The sequence below is a fragment of the Apus apus genome, chromosome 12, assembly GCF_020740795.1.
Source record: "Apus apus isolate bApuApu2 chromosome 12, bApuApu2.pri.cur, whole genome shotgun sequence".
Classification (NCBI taxonomy): Eukaryota; Metazoa; Chordata; class Aves; order Apodiformes; family Apodidae; genus Apus; species Apus apus.
Window position 1 is genome coordinate 17,129,941 of NC_067293.1, and position 18,009 is coordinate 17,147,949.

The window sequence follows — 18,009 nt, forward strand, 5'->3', positions numbered from 1 at the left end:
CTCCCTTAGCTTTTTTCAACCAGCAGTGAGTGGATTTCAGTATAATGCCATTAAAATTCAGCTTAATGCCACTGGGTGCTACGTGTGCCCTTTTTCTTAAGTAAAACTACAGTAATCTCTGGCACTGGCATCTCAGTGATGCCAACGGAGTGTCCATCACCCATTGTGGCCTGGAATGTCACCCTCAGTCCCCTGCTGCAGGCTGCTCTTCCCCTGTACTAGAGCACTGAAAGGCCACATGAGCTGTTCAGGCATCACTTCTGAGACATCAGCTACAGTGTCTTCAATAACCCATTTCAAAGGTCTTCAGTCTCAAATTTGTATTCTGACCTTTAGTCAAAGGCCATCTCTAGAAGACAATTAGTTTTAGCTTGTCCCTGAGATAGCAATGGAGCATTTTGGTTATCCATAGCAGACTGGCATAAAATAATTTTTAAAATACACTGCTGAAGTATAGATTAAATTGCTGTAAGTATTAAAGAAACTGTGAAATTTTCCACAGGACACAAATATGATTTCTTTTCCTAGCTCTATTTCTTGTCAAATTCTGCAGTGTAAACATCATATAATAATTATTTCTAAGCACTTGGAAGACTACCAGTCAGCAAGGATTTGGCAAGAGTAACATGGCAAAATAAACTGAAGTCCATGAATAGGTTGTAGCAGGCATTGTGGAGAACAGAAAAAAGTTCTTGTCCTTTTTATCTTGGACATGAGAATATTGTTTGACACTGTCTCATGAGATAGACAGTATTAAGTTCATCCTGAAGAATTATGGAATATGTGCAAAACTGCTTCAAAACCATACTTTTAAAGTAGTTATCAATGGTTCCCTGATAAATAGAAAGCTAAATCCTAAGGAACTTTCTACTGAAGTTCCACTTCGACTTTTCATGAATTTCCGAAATTACTTAAAGGGCGAAGAAAATAAAGGGAAAGCTTTGATAGGAGCTTTATTATAATTGAAGACCATGCCAAGCTGAGAAAAGCTGCAAGTGTATTGGAGCATAGGGTCAGAATTTAATATTAAAGCAGTAAATTGGAGAAATTAAATACGATCAGAACTGAGTATTAACTCATCAAATTGGTGACATCTGATAACCATAAGGTGGAATTTATTTGTGCAAAGGGCTATATTTAGGAACAAAGAACTGCAAAAATGTACAGATGGTTAGGGAACAGGTCTTTGGTACAGGGTGAGGAGGCTCATATGAGTCACAAGCCAGGCATAAGCAATAACACCATGTTGTTGACAGAAAATCCACTGAGCAGCACATTCAAACAGATTTCTAGTTAGAGTAACATGTGAGTAATCCTGCCCTCTACACTTGAATTGTCAGGCTTTAACCAGAAAATGTCCAGATCTGACCACAGGACTGCACGTGCAGGCAGAGCTGCATAAGTCTTCTGAAAAAAGAGTGCAAGGATTGCAGCTCTTTAGACTTACAGCAATTTCCAAATATATATATATTTATACAAATGCTGTAAAGAATAGTGGGGGAACAATAACTGGAGGAGGGAGGAAGGGAATGAGTTTAAATTGTACTACGCAAATTGAAGCACCTAAACATAGTCAATCCAACCTTGACATAGGATGGACATGCCATCTGACTATATATCAAAATTAAGGTTTTTTAAATCTGGGTTTTTTCTTTCCCAAAACATTGGAAGTTCAGTGAAAATAAAATTGGAGCAGTTCTGTGAGACTGGGAATAATAACTTCCAAATTTTTGTATTGGGCATCGGAGATGGTTCATGAGACTGAATTCTTACTAATGAGGAGAAAACAGTGTCATGATGTCCTAGTCTGAGTGAAGTGCTTCATCATCTTCTCTGCACAGGATGCACTGCAGGCTCTTCCACCTACTACCTGCGTTGTCATTCATTACCACTCCTTCTTGCGAATCACTGGTAGGACTCTGCTTACTGGATACCCAAAACTATTCTCTGAATACAAAAAATCCTCTCAGTCTGGTTTGACCTGTAGTTTCATACCATAATTCTTATGTTCCACTCTCACCAGAAAAATTATCACCTGTTTTCTTTTTTGGAAATAGTCTTTTGTATTGAAAACTTAGGCAGACATTTCCGTGAGTAGCTGTGACAAACTTTAGAGGACACGATGAATGTGTAGTGTGATGGCTCTCCCCAGAAAAGTGTTCAGCAGAAGGAAACTTGACAGCATGTGTCCTTCATCTGTGCCATGTAAGCTCACAAAAAAAAAATGGCATCATATGGGCAAGAAATTGGGGTCAGGCACTGCACATTGATTTATGCATTTCCACCTGTTCAGTATGTTCTCGGATACTGCAACAATTAAAGGGGCATTTTAGGTACCTTTATTTCAGACTGGAATTTGAGCCAAGGATATTATCTGCTTCTGGAAATACAAGCAGAACTCCAGGGGAAACCCTCATGTAGGAGATAATATCCAAAATAGCCATGTATATATATATATATATATGTGTGTGTGTGTGTGTGTGTATGTGTATCTGTCAGAGACAGTAAGGGAAATGGCCTGTTATTGCCATATGGCTGACAAGGAAAAAAAACACCGAAAAAACCCCGACAATTATGAGTTCTCATGTATTAAGATGAACTATCAAAACAAATGAACATCAGAAATAGTCACTACAGAAAACGCATGGCCTCAGTTAAGAGGTTGCTCCTCCTGAATATCTTCTTCCATGTACATCAGTACCAACTGCTTGGATTATGACATCAAAAGATTGTTAAAATTAATTAGAAGTATATTTTGCTTCACATGAAGTTAGAAAGCCTATGCCTTTAACAGCACTAGGGATTGTCAACCAAACGCAGGGTTGTCAGTGATTTATCAGCTGCAAAATAAGAAAAAAATACACGTAAGAGAAAAATGATGAATGGTTGCTGCTTTCATCAGTGAAATCAAACTGCCTGTGGGCAGCTGGGAATAGAGTCCACACGTACTTTACCAGCAGACGTGGTCTTCAGTAGTGAGCACACAGAGTGATCAAGTATCCCCCAGCAAGCATGCAGAAATCGATGTGGCAATGTAGCATAATATTAATAAATACTGGGCATAGTGCTCATATTGAAAGGTCAATGCAGTCATGTTTGCTAGTCCAAACTTTATCAAAAGAAGTAATCACTTATTTCAATATGCTGGATTCTTCTTACTAGGAGATATCCATGCTTTTTTTCAGTTTGTCAACCAGCAAACAAAATCTAGCTATCAAGTCCTCTGAGTTCTTGCTGATTTCTCTGGACCATGGCCAGATCACGTTCATTGACTGAACAGAACTGCTTCAGGGTTTCCCTGACACAGGAGCCTGAATCTCAACAGATTCCAGACAGAGGAAATCAGAGATGGTCTTCAACCAGCTAAACTGCACAAAAACCCTCAACCATGCTTTCTGAAACACAAGCAATTCACAGTTAATTTACTATGCATTGTTTCAGACCTTACTTAAGCTCTTACTTACTTTGTCAAACCTGAAACCATTGAAGGTTTTTACTCTTCATTTGCATGGCCATATTCTGTGGATTTAGCTGGCTGACCATCCCAGTAATACCATAATTTTTTATAGTGGGAAATACAGTGTACAAATAACCAAAAGATCATGGTATCTATTCAGGTTTTAGCTAGTTTCTCTGTTTTTCACCTGTGAAAAGGTCCCAGTCCTCATTCAAGTAGTAGATGGGTGAGAATCAGACTAGGTCAATGAAATGTGCCTCTTCCACAGTTCAGCTGTTCTCGAAGCTATAGGTGCAGTTTCCATAAGGATCTTGCAATATAGGTCAAGGCCTGCCATTTTAGATGCTTCAGAAGACTGTTCAGCACCTTTTGAGTATCTTCCCGTAGCAACACTGGGCAAGACAGTCCCCAGGCACTCTGAGAGGCTTTACTGAACCTTGCTCCATTAAGCAATGTGTGTATTTCTCATGCTCCTAGCACTCAAGGGTGGGTCACAGCTGGCCACTGTGGCTGCAGAACTAATGTAATGCCTTTTGGTCCTTCAGCTCCCCCCATGTACTTTGTCATTTGGCATGGGATACCATTCAGGATCAAGCCTGTAGGTCAACAGGGATCCTTTAGGTGCTCTTTAATTGGGGTACAGGAGTACCAAAAAAGACTGAAGAAAGCAGAAACAAGTGTAGTGATGATGGTATATTGGAACTATTGTTTGGAGCTTTCTTATTCCCCTTTCTCAAGAAACAAGCCTTATTCCATCAAACCCTAGGGTGCTATGTCTGTGTCACTCAAAGTCTCCTCAGGTTTCTACAGAAAGACACCTCATGTTTTTCTGAAGAAACTGAGAATATTGTTTTCATGTTTCCAAAGCTTTCTGGTAGAAAACAATAAGCAGCTTGCAGAAATTGCTTTCATAATCTGTTCAAGATTGAGGTGTTGGCCTGATTTTATATCCTTTTCTACTGTTTTCAGTGTCTGAGTCACATGTAGCAGAGACCTGCTTTAGTCCAGCTGGAAATGGGTAAACTCGTTGGATTAGAGACTATGACTTTGAAGATATGATTCCTTTTATGGAACAAAATGCAAATTTTTATGAGATTGTCCTTGGTGTCCTCAGGTATGAATGTGAAAGAGCATATGGCTGCAACAATTGTAGAGGCTTTAATAGTGTAAGAGATGGAGCCAGGGGATCCTGCAAATGCCTCATTTTTCAGATGGGTTAATTACTAGCAGATTCCATTGATTGATCAGTTGTGACTATTTGGAATTTTTAAAGAAAAAGGAGGCCCAAAATGAATGAAAAGAATGATTTCAGAGGTGTAAGATGAGGCATTGTTCTGAAAAGATCAAAATACATTCAGCAACTACACGTAGATAGCTACAGATGTTAGACTGCTTCTCTTAGTTTCTTGTTCTCAGCATTGCATTTCTACCCAATCAGTTAGCATATGAATGTGTGTGTGTGGCCTGTGCTGGATGCTATAGGGGAAGAGAATGATGATTTGCTTGATGATTTCTGTTGGTACATAGTTAAGAAATCTGAGCTATGTTGAGGTGTCTTTAATGATCTATTTTATTTTCTTGAAATAAAATTTTAAGTATAGAGAAACTCATAGTCATGAATCACTTTCTAAACCATTTCTTACACATTCAGCCTTCTAAGGTGTATGTCAAGATAGTTTTTAACCTACCACATGCATAAAAACCTTTTACTGATATCTTTACAGAAAATACAGTTTGAATATGGCAACCCTTTATAAGATAGGTACATTTCCAAAACTTATTTGAAATCTGCAAATTTATATAGCTCAAGAAAAGAACTTAAATTTGAATGAACATGAAGGCACAAAATTTCATGAGGTCTTAGTAGAAAGTTTATGTATAGCTGGAGAAAATGTCACATCTTGTTTTAGAAGACAGTGGCCTTTTTCCTTCCAAACTGAAATCTTTATGCTTTTTTTACCACCTTCTTCATCTGATACAGAATCTTGTTTTGATTATTCAGTGTTCCTTATTTTGCTTCAAATTAAATTGACTGTCTTTCTAAAGTGTGCCTGAAATTACTTTGTTTTTCACCAAATTTGTACTGTCATTTGAAACAAGTTATGTGGAATCTGCTTCTTACACACTTACAAACTAGTACACCAGTAAACATACAGAACTACCACATTCCTACCTCACTGATTTTATTCTGTAATGATTTTATGTAGCACACACTGACTACCAGCACTGGTTTCAAAATGACAGTTTGAAATGCATTTTTTTCTGTTCACTCTGCAGATGTTCTCTGTACCAGATGGTACAACTTGAAAAATAACTTCTAAAAATACACAAACTCTTAGCTTGCTTCCTCCTGAAACTATAGCTTTAAGTAAGATTTGTATTTAAATACAATTTAAGAAACCTAAGTTATTCCCAAAGACTGATGGCAGTCTCATCACATGGTACAAATAATCACATTATAAATGCATAATTAGAGTCCAAGGTAGGTTAAAGGTGGGGTAAAATCATTGCTGTATAAGCTAATAATACTGACATCAATTTTGAAATAAATCATAAACAATTAAAAGGTGTAATTAATCAAACAATTTCTATTATTATTTTCTGTATTGACATATTAAAAATAGTTCTTCCTCTGTGCTTACACCTTTAAGGTCTCATAGCTGTAATGTTTTTTCACCTGACCTTGCAGAAAATATCTGTCTCTTAGTATACTAAACAAGCTGCAAAAAGTAATGTGATTTCAAATAAACCTTTAAAAAAGCAAGGAATGGTGCTTCCTTCCCACTTAGTTCAAGGTTCATGATACTTGTCAAGAAAGCAGTAAAAGAAAAGGCAGTGAGAAATTTGACAGGGCGAAGGCAGCCCCACTGACTGCACCTCCAGCAGTTCCTGGTTGTCAGAGGTGCACCCCCTGAGAAAGTCAGAACAAGGACAGTATTTCAAAAGGCTCGTTTGTTCATTACACTTAAACACAGTAAATGGAGACAAAAAATAAAGATGCTGTGAACTGCAATAGAGAAAATCTGACAAACTGGCAGGTTTTATTTTTATGGAGTAGTTACGAAATGATGTATCTGAAGCAAAGATCAACATTTCATGACAATGGGAATGTGTTCCTGTCGATGTGAGTGTGGGTGAGACGAATGCAGCGAGGAGCTCTGGTTAAAAACAAAGACAGTGTTAGGGAACAACTTGGATAGAAGTATGGCTTTCTAAGTGCAGACTTTAGAACTCCTACCTCTCTGCAGATTCATCTGAATTCTCTTCTGTGATCATCTGCAACTCCTGTGTGGTTTTAATAGAATCTTCTTTGACACAGTTTTCCTCTGTGCTTCTTTTGGGAATATCCTCATTTGATCGAAGCTGTTCTATGAGATTCTGTTGATGCCAGGTTTGAATTGATCGGTGGTGCGCCGGGGTTGGACCCGGCACGGGTGCCAGTATATTGTGGTGGACAGGACTGCTGTTTTTCTTCAGCCCATTTCTGTCCCGAGAGTGGTTCTTCAACCTGTTCTGAACCGGAGTCCCTCTGTGCTCATATCCTTCCTGCTGGTGGCAGCCCCCCGTGCCTGTGGAGCCTTGCGAGGGGTGGCTGAACCACCTCCAGCGGAGCCTCAGGATCTGCTTCACATCAAACTCTTTCTTTCCAGATACTGACATTTTGTTCAGGAAAAAAAAAAAAAAAAAAAAAAGACAAAAAAAAAAAAAAAAGGCAAAGCCTTTTCTTTTAGAAAGGAAATGGATTCTTTGTTATCTCTTGTGTTTCAACTCCTCTTCTTAAGAAAAGACAACAAAAGAACAAATACCGGTAGCTCTCTCCCTCTCTTCTGATTAATGCACTGCGAGCTCTTGGAGCCGATGCTGAGCTGCTGCTAACTGTATAGGTGGGAATCCATACTGACAGGATGATGAGGTCAGACCTTAAACAAGTAAATCAGCTTAGCACAGGAAAGCAGCAACCATAACACTACCCAGCTGCCAGGCTTACACACTCACAGCACTATAGCACGGCTCGCTCATATATAACCCAGCCTCACATGATCCTGAGGGATCCTAAGCTGCAACTTAAGATGCAGGAAAGCACATACAAATAAAGTGACAAGACTTTCTATCTCACGAGGTTTTTCATCAAGCCTTCTGATAAGCAAAGCTGCATTTCACAGATTTGTAGAGAATCCTTTTATAGCCTCTTTACACATCTTTTCTTTTGGAAACGATTTGCTGTGAAACTATCCTGTAGTTCATGTGTTTCCTTAAGGGGTTTGCATTTGTTTATCTTGCTGAGTAAAATTCCTACAAATGGCCTCAGTGTGGTAGCACTTCCCTAAAGGAAAGAGGCAGCATTTCAATCCATTGTGCAGAACTGGATGTATTTTCTCACCTACAGATAGATTTCTCGATACAATTACAGGGGTGTGAGAACAGAGAGAGGGAGCTCGTGAAAAGCAGGGATGTGCTCCCTGAATGACTGTATCTGTGGAAAACACAGTTTCCTGGCTAAGTGCCTGTGTAAACACCCTTTGCCATCCTGCTCGGAATTTCTCACGGACAGTGAAGAGTGTGATTATTTATTTTTTTAGAAGACACCTTTCTTTTGTCAGTGTACACAGCAACATGTTTTCAGCAAACTGAACAGATGATAGACAGTCATTCCCATCCGTTCTTTTTAATGGACAGGGCTGTGAGAACTGATCTCTTTGTGTTTTGAAATATTTGAATATTTTGAATATTTTCAGATGCACATTGAAAATCATTAAATGGACTGGATTGTTTTTCCTGTGTAATATTCTCCACAGTTTGCTCCTGATGATGTAGACAAATGTGAGCAGTGTGCAGAAATATATAAAAAAAGCTATAACACAGCTGGAACAAACCATTGCAGCTCCCCTATAAAAGTAATACTCCATTTAACAACACTTCAGTAAGACAAACTGTCTTCTGTAATATTTACTTGAGAATGCAATGAAAGAAGGATTTCTGTGTTGGATTATCAGGCTATAAGTGTCCTTAAAGGAACATATTTTTAAAATGTTTCATTTTATGTGCTATAGGAATCAACAGAAACTAGAAAACTTGTTCAACTTCTAAGAAGTTGTCTTAAGGAAAAGGTATATGATGGCCTGTTTGTGACTTGAATTGAGGGCTTCAGTTTAAGCTTGTTGAGAATACAAGCTAATAAAGAAGCTGTTCCCAAACTTCAGGGATTTCAAAGAATTTTTAGGGAGGGAAATGGAAAATGAAAATGTTGGCAATGGAGTAAGAGAGATTATTATGTGTTCAGAAGTCGGTGTAAGATGTTTTCACACTTTATGAATGGTCTTTGTAACAATCTAAAATTTTCTGGAGATGCAAATGTTTCTGGAGGGTTTTCTTGCATTACAACAACTGTATCATATTTAATTTAATGTTTCTTAACTTTTCAGTTTCAGCCTACACACCTATAGATATTGGTCTTTTCAGTTTCATAAAAGTAATGAGAATCAGTGGTAGCTATGTATATTCCCCAGTATTGCCTACCTGGCAACCTGAGATCTATTTTAAGGAGGGAGCCTCTATATACCAAGCTAGTAAAATTATTTATGATAAACTCTTGTAGAGGTGGACAGAGGACACGGTTTCTCTCTGCTGTCTTAATCAGGTCACTGAGCGATCTCAGCAGCTCTGTCAGTTCCTCTTCACAACAGCTGATACATTGAATCCATATTTTCTAACCACGTCACAAAGCTTCTGTTGGTTTCCTTTCCTTAAATCCCTTTTGCAGAAGTCATCTGTTACTCCAAGTTATCATCAAAAGCATATTCCTTGAATTTCACTTGTACAAACAGCCCTTGTTTGTGAATTACTCAGTTTCCTACCAACACAGTACACCTTTTGGCAGATGTAAAGTGGATCTAGCTAAAATGAAAACAGTAAGTCCAGACATTTGCTGAAGAGACTGTCTTGTCAAAAAGTCAGCCTGAGTCAGCACAGAATATGTTTCAGGTAGGGCATAAGCAGAGGATTTTTCAGTTTGTTACCATTCTGGATAAAATGTCAAGGGGCTGTGCTAGGTCAGTATAAGTGATTTGATAATCTAAAACTTCAGGTCTGAAATTCTAAGAAGCAGGTATGTGTCATAAAGCTGCACTGTATGCATACATATGTATGCCACATACCTGCTTTTAATCATTTAGACCTATCTTCTGATGAGAAGACAAAGGTCCCTAGAAAATGAATACAGTGTGAGTGTTTACTTCTTGATGATTTCTTTATAAATCCCTACTGTATTTGAAGGTACATCTCTCACTGGGTTCAAATAAGATACAAGATTTTTCTGTTATTACTATTCTTAATTGAATTTATTTGGTCTCATTTAGATAAATATCCACCATATTTTGTTTTCCCCTCACAATCACAAATCTCCAAATAACAGGATTTTCTAGAGGCTACAGCAAGTCTAGCCAGGGCCACCAAGAGGGTCAGGCAGCTGGAGGGTATGATGGATGATGGGAGGCTAGATTATTATTGGTTCAAGCTTCTGAAGAAAAGGCTCAGGAGCATCTTGTTGCTGCCTGCAGGTCGCTAAAGGGCAGATACAGGGAAGACAGAGCCAGGCTAATTTAGAGGTGCCCAGTGATAGGACTGGAGGCCAGAGGCACATATGGAGACATGGGAAAATCTGGTTAGAGGTAAGAAAAACTTTCTCCCCATGTGAGTGACCAAGCAGGTGGAAAGAGGTTGCCAAGGGAGGCTGTGAAAAAGATCCCAAATGGACTTGGTCCTGTATAACTGCTCTAACTGGACTTGTTTTGAGCAGGTGATCAGAGCAGACAAGCTCCAGAGGTCCCTTCCAACCTGTTATTCTGTGACTGTGTGACATGGCAGGGGGTGTTTGAGATGCTTATCTGATGGCTACAGCAGAGCCAAGTGGAAGTAATGCAGTTGTCAGTTGTAAAAGAGATACGTTTCTAGAAATCTCCACGTAGCAAAACAGCTAAGTATCACCCCCTGGGTTTGCAGAGGATTTCTACTCATTCATCCCACAGGAGGCCTGCCAGTAGGTTGAGGAAAAAGAAGTCCTTATTATCTGAAAAGCCTCCATTTGATGCAAGGGGTATAAGCTCCTGAGGAAATCTTTGATCAGGTGAGGGAATCACATGATAGCAGACTGGGATCTGGCAGGAAACTGGGCATCATTTTAAAAGGTTTGTATAAACAGAGTGAACTTCCAGATAATTTGAAAGATGTGTATGAATAGTAAGAGTCTAGATAGTTGTTTATAATAATTTGAAGTGTAAATAGCTAATATGACATTTGAATCAGCAAATCACTTTTATCATAAACCACCTATGAGAAGAAACTGAGAATTTTCTTTCTGTTACATACTATGTGTTAAATAGGTTTCACAAATCACTTTTAGCTACAGCTGCTTCCCATGTTCATCTGCCACCAAAACACCTTCAGGAAAGGAGTTTTCTAATGCATTTCAAAATGTCCAGATTTTATGGTTAATAACTTAGTTAAATTTTTCTTTGAGAATTTGAGCAAGTGGAATATATTCATGCAGTTATGTAATTCTCCTTTCAAAAGGGACATAGCAAATGATTTCTTATTATTCTTCTGTTGGCCCTGAGCTGGTAAGTCCAGTGCATGCATGAAAAGCCTATTAGAAAAAAATCTATCTCTGTTCCCACAAGTCTAGCAGGGAATAATAAAAACGAATCATTTTTCTTGTAGAATAATTCAAGAAAGATACCATCTGCAGCCTCTGAAGGCAGAGTATTGCAAGGACTAGGTTAGTAGCAAGAGCTAATGAAGTAGAGCTTGGCTGGGTGTGAGGCAGAGCAGAAAAGATTATGATTTTTTTATTAGATAAAAAGTCAAGGATAGCTTTCAACCAGAGGTCACCAGTGCCAAGCTCCCTGACCCAAATAGGAAAATCTGCATATGCTGAATGAGACAACCAGAATAACAAGCTAAGCAGAGAAAGTTAAGAATGTTTTCTCAGCATTTTCAGGATATTTGTTGTCTATTCTGTCATGATTTTTAGGAAGTCAAGTTAATGACATGAGTCTATGATCACAGTGCTTGCATTTGGGGAAAACATCACAATGAGATCTACATATGTACGGCTTGTTGATAACTAAAGTCCTGTGTGAAAAAGCTGTACCCAAACACTGTTTTCTACAAGGTCATCACAGATTGTGTACTCAGCCTCTGTACTTACACTGCACATGGGGCCAGATAAATAGAACAAGAGGTTGAGTATTTTTATTACTTTGTTTTGAAAATAGTGCTTCAAGAGCACTCCCACTGGTCCATCCTTTGTGGAAGAGATATTCCAGGAAACATCTGCATAGCACAGCACCAGCATTAACAGAAGTCAAAGTCAAAGTCAAATGGAAAGGAACATGACAAAAACAAACAGCTGTATTTAAAATCTGCAGGAAAGTTCAACTTTGTTTTAAAAGAAAACTTTGAATCCCAGCAAATGCAAATCAGTTCAAGACAATCAGTTACTTTAGGTACTTCCTACTAAAGGAAACAGTAGAGATGATCCACTTAAAGAAAAGTGTTGACACATGTAAATGCAATTGCTTCCTCAAGTAACTGGAAACTGAACTGCAGACTGTAATCCACCTACAAAGCCCAAATTGGAAAAAAAAAAACCCACAGCTTTCTACAAGATCCAAGGAAAACGAATGTGAGAAGCAAACCTGGTATGAGTAAAGCAATTGATTAAGATCTTGCTAAACAGGAAAGACATTGTCATCCTCAAATCGAAACCAGAATATTAGAGTGAAGGAAGAAATAGCAAATATCCACTTTACAGCTGACTGGGAAGGACCTCCCATGAACAAGGACTTGAAAGTGATGACATGAGTGCAGCAAAAGTAAGCTCAAACACTTGAAAAGAAACTCCTCTCACAGTTCAAGAACACGATAGAGAAGAATGGAAAAAATGTAAATAGGTGCAGAGGAGTATAAATGTATTTCATAGTGATTTTTATATATTTTGTAAATTTTGATTTTTTTTTTTTAACTGTTGTGCTCAAAAAAAGGCAATTGTTACATTAATTATTTTATTACCTGCAGGAAACATCCCTTTTCCCCTGTTTACTCCAAGTAGCACATAAACATCACACCCCCTAGAAATAAGTGCAAAATTGAGTCCTAATGTCTCTGCTGTCAAGTTGGGGAGGGTCTGTCAGATTTGGGGCCCTTAATTGTCTTCAGCAAGAGTATTTCTATAGAGGTTGAAGTAAAATAAGCCTTTCTATTGCAAGAAAATAGAACTGAACAGGTCATTAGCAAGATGCATGCATGAATGAACTTGTTAATCGAATATTGCAATAACCTTGAACACTAGGTACACAGCTATGATCTAAATATAGTTTGTCTTCATTACTGCTCATATAAAATGTTGTTTCTCAGAAAAAAAAAATATACTAATGAAGCAATTGAAATGTAGTTACATACTGTGAAATACAAACTGTTGTATGTTTTAATTCCATTCTGCTGAGAGATTACACTCTCATTTTTGATAGGAGTGTTTCCAATTTACCAAAGTGCTTACAATTTACAAACAGAAGCTGAAGCATCTACAAGTATGGCTGCATTGTTTCTTTATAAGAAGCCATCAGCTTAACTCTGCACTGCTTCCTGTGTGAACTGACAGATAGCTTTTTATTTTACTAATAAACTGAATCAAAAAATTATGTACACGATGTGATTGCGAAGATGTGGTGTTGAGAGCTATGGAGATATTGAAAATAACACTAGTTCTAGTTTCTGTGTGCATCTGTAATAGGCTGTATCACAGAAAAACATGCCTTTTTCTGCTATAGTGTCAGAATAATTCTGGTTGCAAGGGACTGCAGGAACTCCCTAGCCCAAACTCCTGATCAACACTGGGCCAGGTATGAGGCTAGAACAGGGTACTCTATGTTTTATCTACTTTTGTCTTGAAAAACCTTTAGGATGGAGATGTCAGAACACTTCTGGGAAACCTGTTCCCATGCTTGATTGTAGGAAGAATCAAAAAAAGTTTTTTTTATAACTGGTCTGAAACTCCTTGGTTTTAATTTATACCCACTGGCCAATATTTTTCCTCCTCCTACCATGCTCTTTGAAGAGTCTAGCTCAGTCTTCCTGATGACCTTCCTGTGGCACTGGGGGGCTGCTGAAACTGACTCTTCTCCAGGCTGAGCAATCCCTGTTCCCTCAGCCTTTACTCTTTGGGCAGGTGCTTCAGCCCCCAACCATCTTGGTGACCCTCTGCTGAACTCACTTCAGTTTATTGATGTTTTCTTGTGTGCAAACCTGGCAGTATTCTGTATGTGGTGTAAAGAGTGCTGAGTAAAAGATGACTACTGCTTACCTAGTAAGTAGCAGGATGGTAGATGCAGCTTGCATTTATTACTTGTAACAGCAGTATCAAAACAAGCATTTATTCTTAGCCAATGAGGACACGCATTCCATAACTGTAAAAGGATCATTATAGTGATGTTCATGTAGAAAATACTTGAGTTTTCTGCTTATTCACTGATAATAGCAACCCTTATTTATCCACCGATTATTATCATTGGATATTAAAGAGTATGAAAAGGATCTGGCATGCCCTCAACACAAGCTAGAATTTAGATTTGACACTTGTCAGTATAGGTCTGTATCATATGCCATCTCAAAGCCTTGACAGAATAAGGACTTGTGCCCAAGGTCAGTCTTCTCTAGTAAGTTTTTGAATGTGACTCTTGTTCATTATCTCTTAGAAAGTAATAAATGCTGTGTTTAATTTCAACAGAGGGAGGCCCTTGAGGCAGTTGTGTTTCTGTGCACTGTGGAATGTAATGATATATTTAGTTTTTTATCCCACAAATATCTTCTGAGGCCCATGAAAGGTGCTGTACATGTCAATAAAAAGTCCTTAGAACATGTAGCTGTGAATCTCCTCTGAGTCATTGACATCAGAGGTTACAGAGCAATGTGAATATTCATGGAAACACAACCTGCTTTGGACAAGTGATGGAGGGGTTTGAAGCAGTCGCTTCGTCTTTCTCCTTAATGACTTCTCTAACTTCCAACACACCACTGACTGGATCACAGACACACAGTCAAGTCCACACAGGCTGGCCTGTTGTATCCACAGTGTGGAAGCAGGCAGTCTGGTACATCAGCTGGTTCACCTCTACTTCAACACAGGGAAGCAGGCAATTTTTTTACAAGTGAGGCTGCACCTCGAGCACAGTTTTGGGCACCACAGGATAGGAAGGACATTGAGGTGCTGGAGAGGGTGCACAGAAGGGCAGCTGGGCTGATTAGGAGTCTGGAGAACAGGTCTTATGAGGAGAGGCTGAGGGAGTTGGGGCTGTTCAGCCTGGAGGTGAGGAGACTGAGGGGAGACCTCATTGCTCTCGACAACTACCTGAAAGGAGGCTGTAGTGAGGAAGGTGTTGGCCTCTTCTCCCTAGTGACCAGTGGTAGGACAAGAGGAAACGGGGTCAAGCTGCACCAGGGGAGGTTCAGATTGGGTATTAGGAAGAATTTCTTCACAGAAAGAGTGGTGAGGCCTTGGAACAGGCTGCCCAGGGAGGTGGTGGAGGCACCTGTAAAACCACACAATAAGTTAATTTTTCCTTGGACAAAAAGCCATACAGATCCCCATCACAATATTGCTGTTGTTCACACTGGCTGTAGCTGTTGTCAGCTGCCAAAATGTCTTGAGGGTGCACTTTTTACTCTGCTGCTAGCCCAGAATATAAAATCACAAAAACAAGTGTAAACCATTCAAGTCTTGTCCTTCTCATGCAAAAACCTTTGGTTCTGTCAGAAGACAGAAATACAGCCTCCTGAAACAGAAACAGAAGAGCAGAACCTAACATATTAAATCTGTTTATTTAGCATAAAATGCTTGAAAAATCAGTTAGAGACTAGGACACAGGTGTGATGAAGAACAGCATCTCTTGTTTCAGTGTTTTCAAAACTTCATCAGTGGTCTTATTTGATCCAGTCCCATATATTTTAATCTTGAACACAAACTGTGGTGTGGCTTGTACCATCCCAAACTTCAGGGAAACCAGAGTTTCTATGTTAAAAGCTGTAGACAAACAGTCCTTAAAGCAAAAAATGCATTTTTAAGTTTCCAGTTTGGTTTTGAGTGTTTGAGTGAGATGCAGACAGACTGTCCTGCATGTCAGGGAGACAAGCAACTCTGCAGCACTGTATTGGGCATCAGGAACTTGTGGTACTCCTGTGATAATGTCAGGTAGCACCATGTCCTGAAAGGTCCACTGAGGAGCTGTAGAAATAGATGCAGAACAGAAGCACCCATCTTTGATGCATAAATGTGTACTGATGAGACTGGCAGCAGAAGGTAGCCCTGCTCTACTTGATTAAGGAAAATACCATAATACATTAACTGTAGCAATTCTTGAGATAGCAAAAAGAGCACTGTTGTAATAAATTAAATCAACCTGCAGATACTCTAGCAGAGAGCTGTTCTAGAAGAAATTAAGCCTAGCAAGCCTCCTGAAATTAAACTTCTGCTGAAATAAATAGGTAATACCTGACTAATATGGTTTAGCATAGCTTACAAACAGGAGAGAGGCTCTTGGTCGATTATGTCAATTTGAAAGGCTGTTACATCAAAGTTTTTTGAGGTCTCAACTTCAACATCAGGGCTCATAATGTACTTTCACTTTGCTTTAGAAGACATGTTAAGGTGCTTGATACAGTTGGAGTGACCTTTCCTTTTTGGCCTACTGAGTTTCCTAAATGAAATTTCATGATAGTACCTCTTGTCAGTGAGTAGCTGATGGTTTTACACTTTCTTGTTACAGTGAGCAATACTAGATGCTATCAACATGTTAATGTAAAAGACAATTGACTTTAAAGAACAATGTCTGTAATTGTGGTGGTGTGAATGTGGAATTAATAATCACAGGGGGAAAAAATCTACCAATTTCCACTGCTTTAAAATACAGGATTCAGCTAACCATTGAAACATATAGAACACGTTGATATGTGATTTGCCTCTTAATTACTGTTTGTTGTTGGTTTGTTTTGTTGGGTTTTTTGCTGCTTTATTCATAATTTTATCTTTCATGGTAATGAAAACGTTACGGGAGAAGCCACTGGGAAAAGAAAAGCTACTTGCTTCTCCTTACTTAATAACTCCTTGGTGATCCATTTAGGTATTTTTTCCCTCTGAAATTGCTTTCTGCACACTGGAACACAGCTCATTGTTTTTCTGCCTGACACAGTCTAATCATTCTGGCTTGCAGACCTCTCCCAGAACAACAAGTACATGCCACAGAAAAGGCATTACTGTATCACCAGGACATATCGTCCTCTTGCGAATAGCACAGTGTGTCCTCTGATGGAAACAATACAGAAATTCTAAAAATCTGTTGTGTGATTCACATCATTCATATATTAGGATCTCGAATCCACATTCTTTTCACAGACTTGGTAGAGTCCCAGAAGATTTAATGAAAAGGTCACAATTATTCTACCTATTTTTTAATACCACTCTAAGTATTATTTTCTTTCTGCAACAACCTGCAAAATTAGATTTGACTTTTCACCTGGCTCCTAATTGGAGAATTTGCCTAAGTATCTTATTTTGCATAAGTCTCCTTTTTTGTCAGTATTTTGATTAACACTGCATAAAACTTTTTCTATAACTCTTTGTTTGTTTTTTTTTTCAATTTTTCATTTACTTTTTAGGTTTTCTATATAATTATATACCTATAATATGTTTGTATGAAGTATTAAATGTTAAAGAAACTTGTTAGTTCCACCTTGTTAGTTAGTTAGTTTGTTTGTTTGTTTTCCAGGAGTATCGAGGCCTAGTGAAGAAAACTTTGCTTTAAAAAGGCAAAATAAAATATACAGCTAATAATCAAATTGATGACCAGAGCATATTTTGGATTCTTTGGCTGTATTCTTATAATCAGTACTGAACTGAGGTGGTTCCAAGATCTTCAGCCTTTCTGGAAGTAAAGTTCAACTCACGTAAGTCTCATTCTTAAAATAGTTTACATCTAAAAGTGGAAAGAAATTGACTTGCAGAGGGAGACTTCTAATTTACATTTAACATTGTAACTGTATACAGTCTACACTGGTTAGTTTACATTAATGTATCTATTGCACTAACTCAAAAGTTTTCTACAAAAAGCTGAAAAGGAAGAGGTGCATTTTATAACAAGCTGTACTGATATCTTTTCATAGCTAAAGCTTCTTATGCCATCAGTTGAGTACCTCTAAATGATATGATGTACCATGTTGTGTATCATCTCTCCATTCTGAACAACTTTCTTTGCTTGAGAACCAAAGGAGGTTTTTCTCCCCAATATCTCACCAAGTAGTTTCTTTCAGACAGTAAAGCTGTTTTAAGTACATCCTGCTTCTTGCCTTTTACTTCTGCTGTGCTGTGTGACAGTGGATTCTCTGATGTTCTGTTCAACTGCATCAAAATTGCAGACTTTATATAACACATTTTCTGATCTAGTCCAGTTTTAGATATTTAAAATTCTATTTTTTTTGGCACAGATCTTTGGATTGTAGTTGGA

General features: G+C 38.4%; 1 protein-coding gene across 1 annotated transcript in view; it reads right to left on the bottom strand.

The window, feature by feature from the left end:
• KLHL4 (kelch like family member 4) overlaps positions 1-7,123 on the bottom strand; it is a 43,704-nt gene extending 36,581 nt beyond the window's left edge. Inside the window, exon 1 of the mRNA XM_051630489.1 lies at positions 6,696-7,123. Coding sequence (XP_051486449.1) covers positions 6,696-7,117 — 422 coding nt within the window. The 5' untranslated portion in view covers positions 7,118-7,123. The remainder of the gene's footprint in view (positions 1-6,695) is intronic.
• Between the last annotated feature and the right edge of the window lie 10,886 nt (positions 7,124-18,009).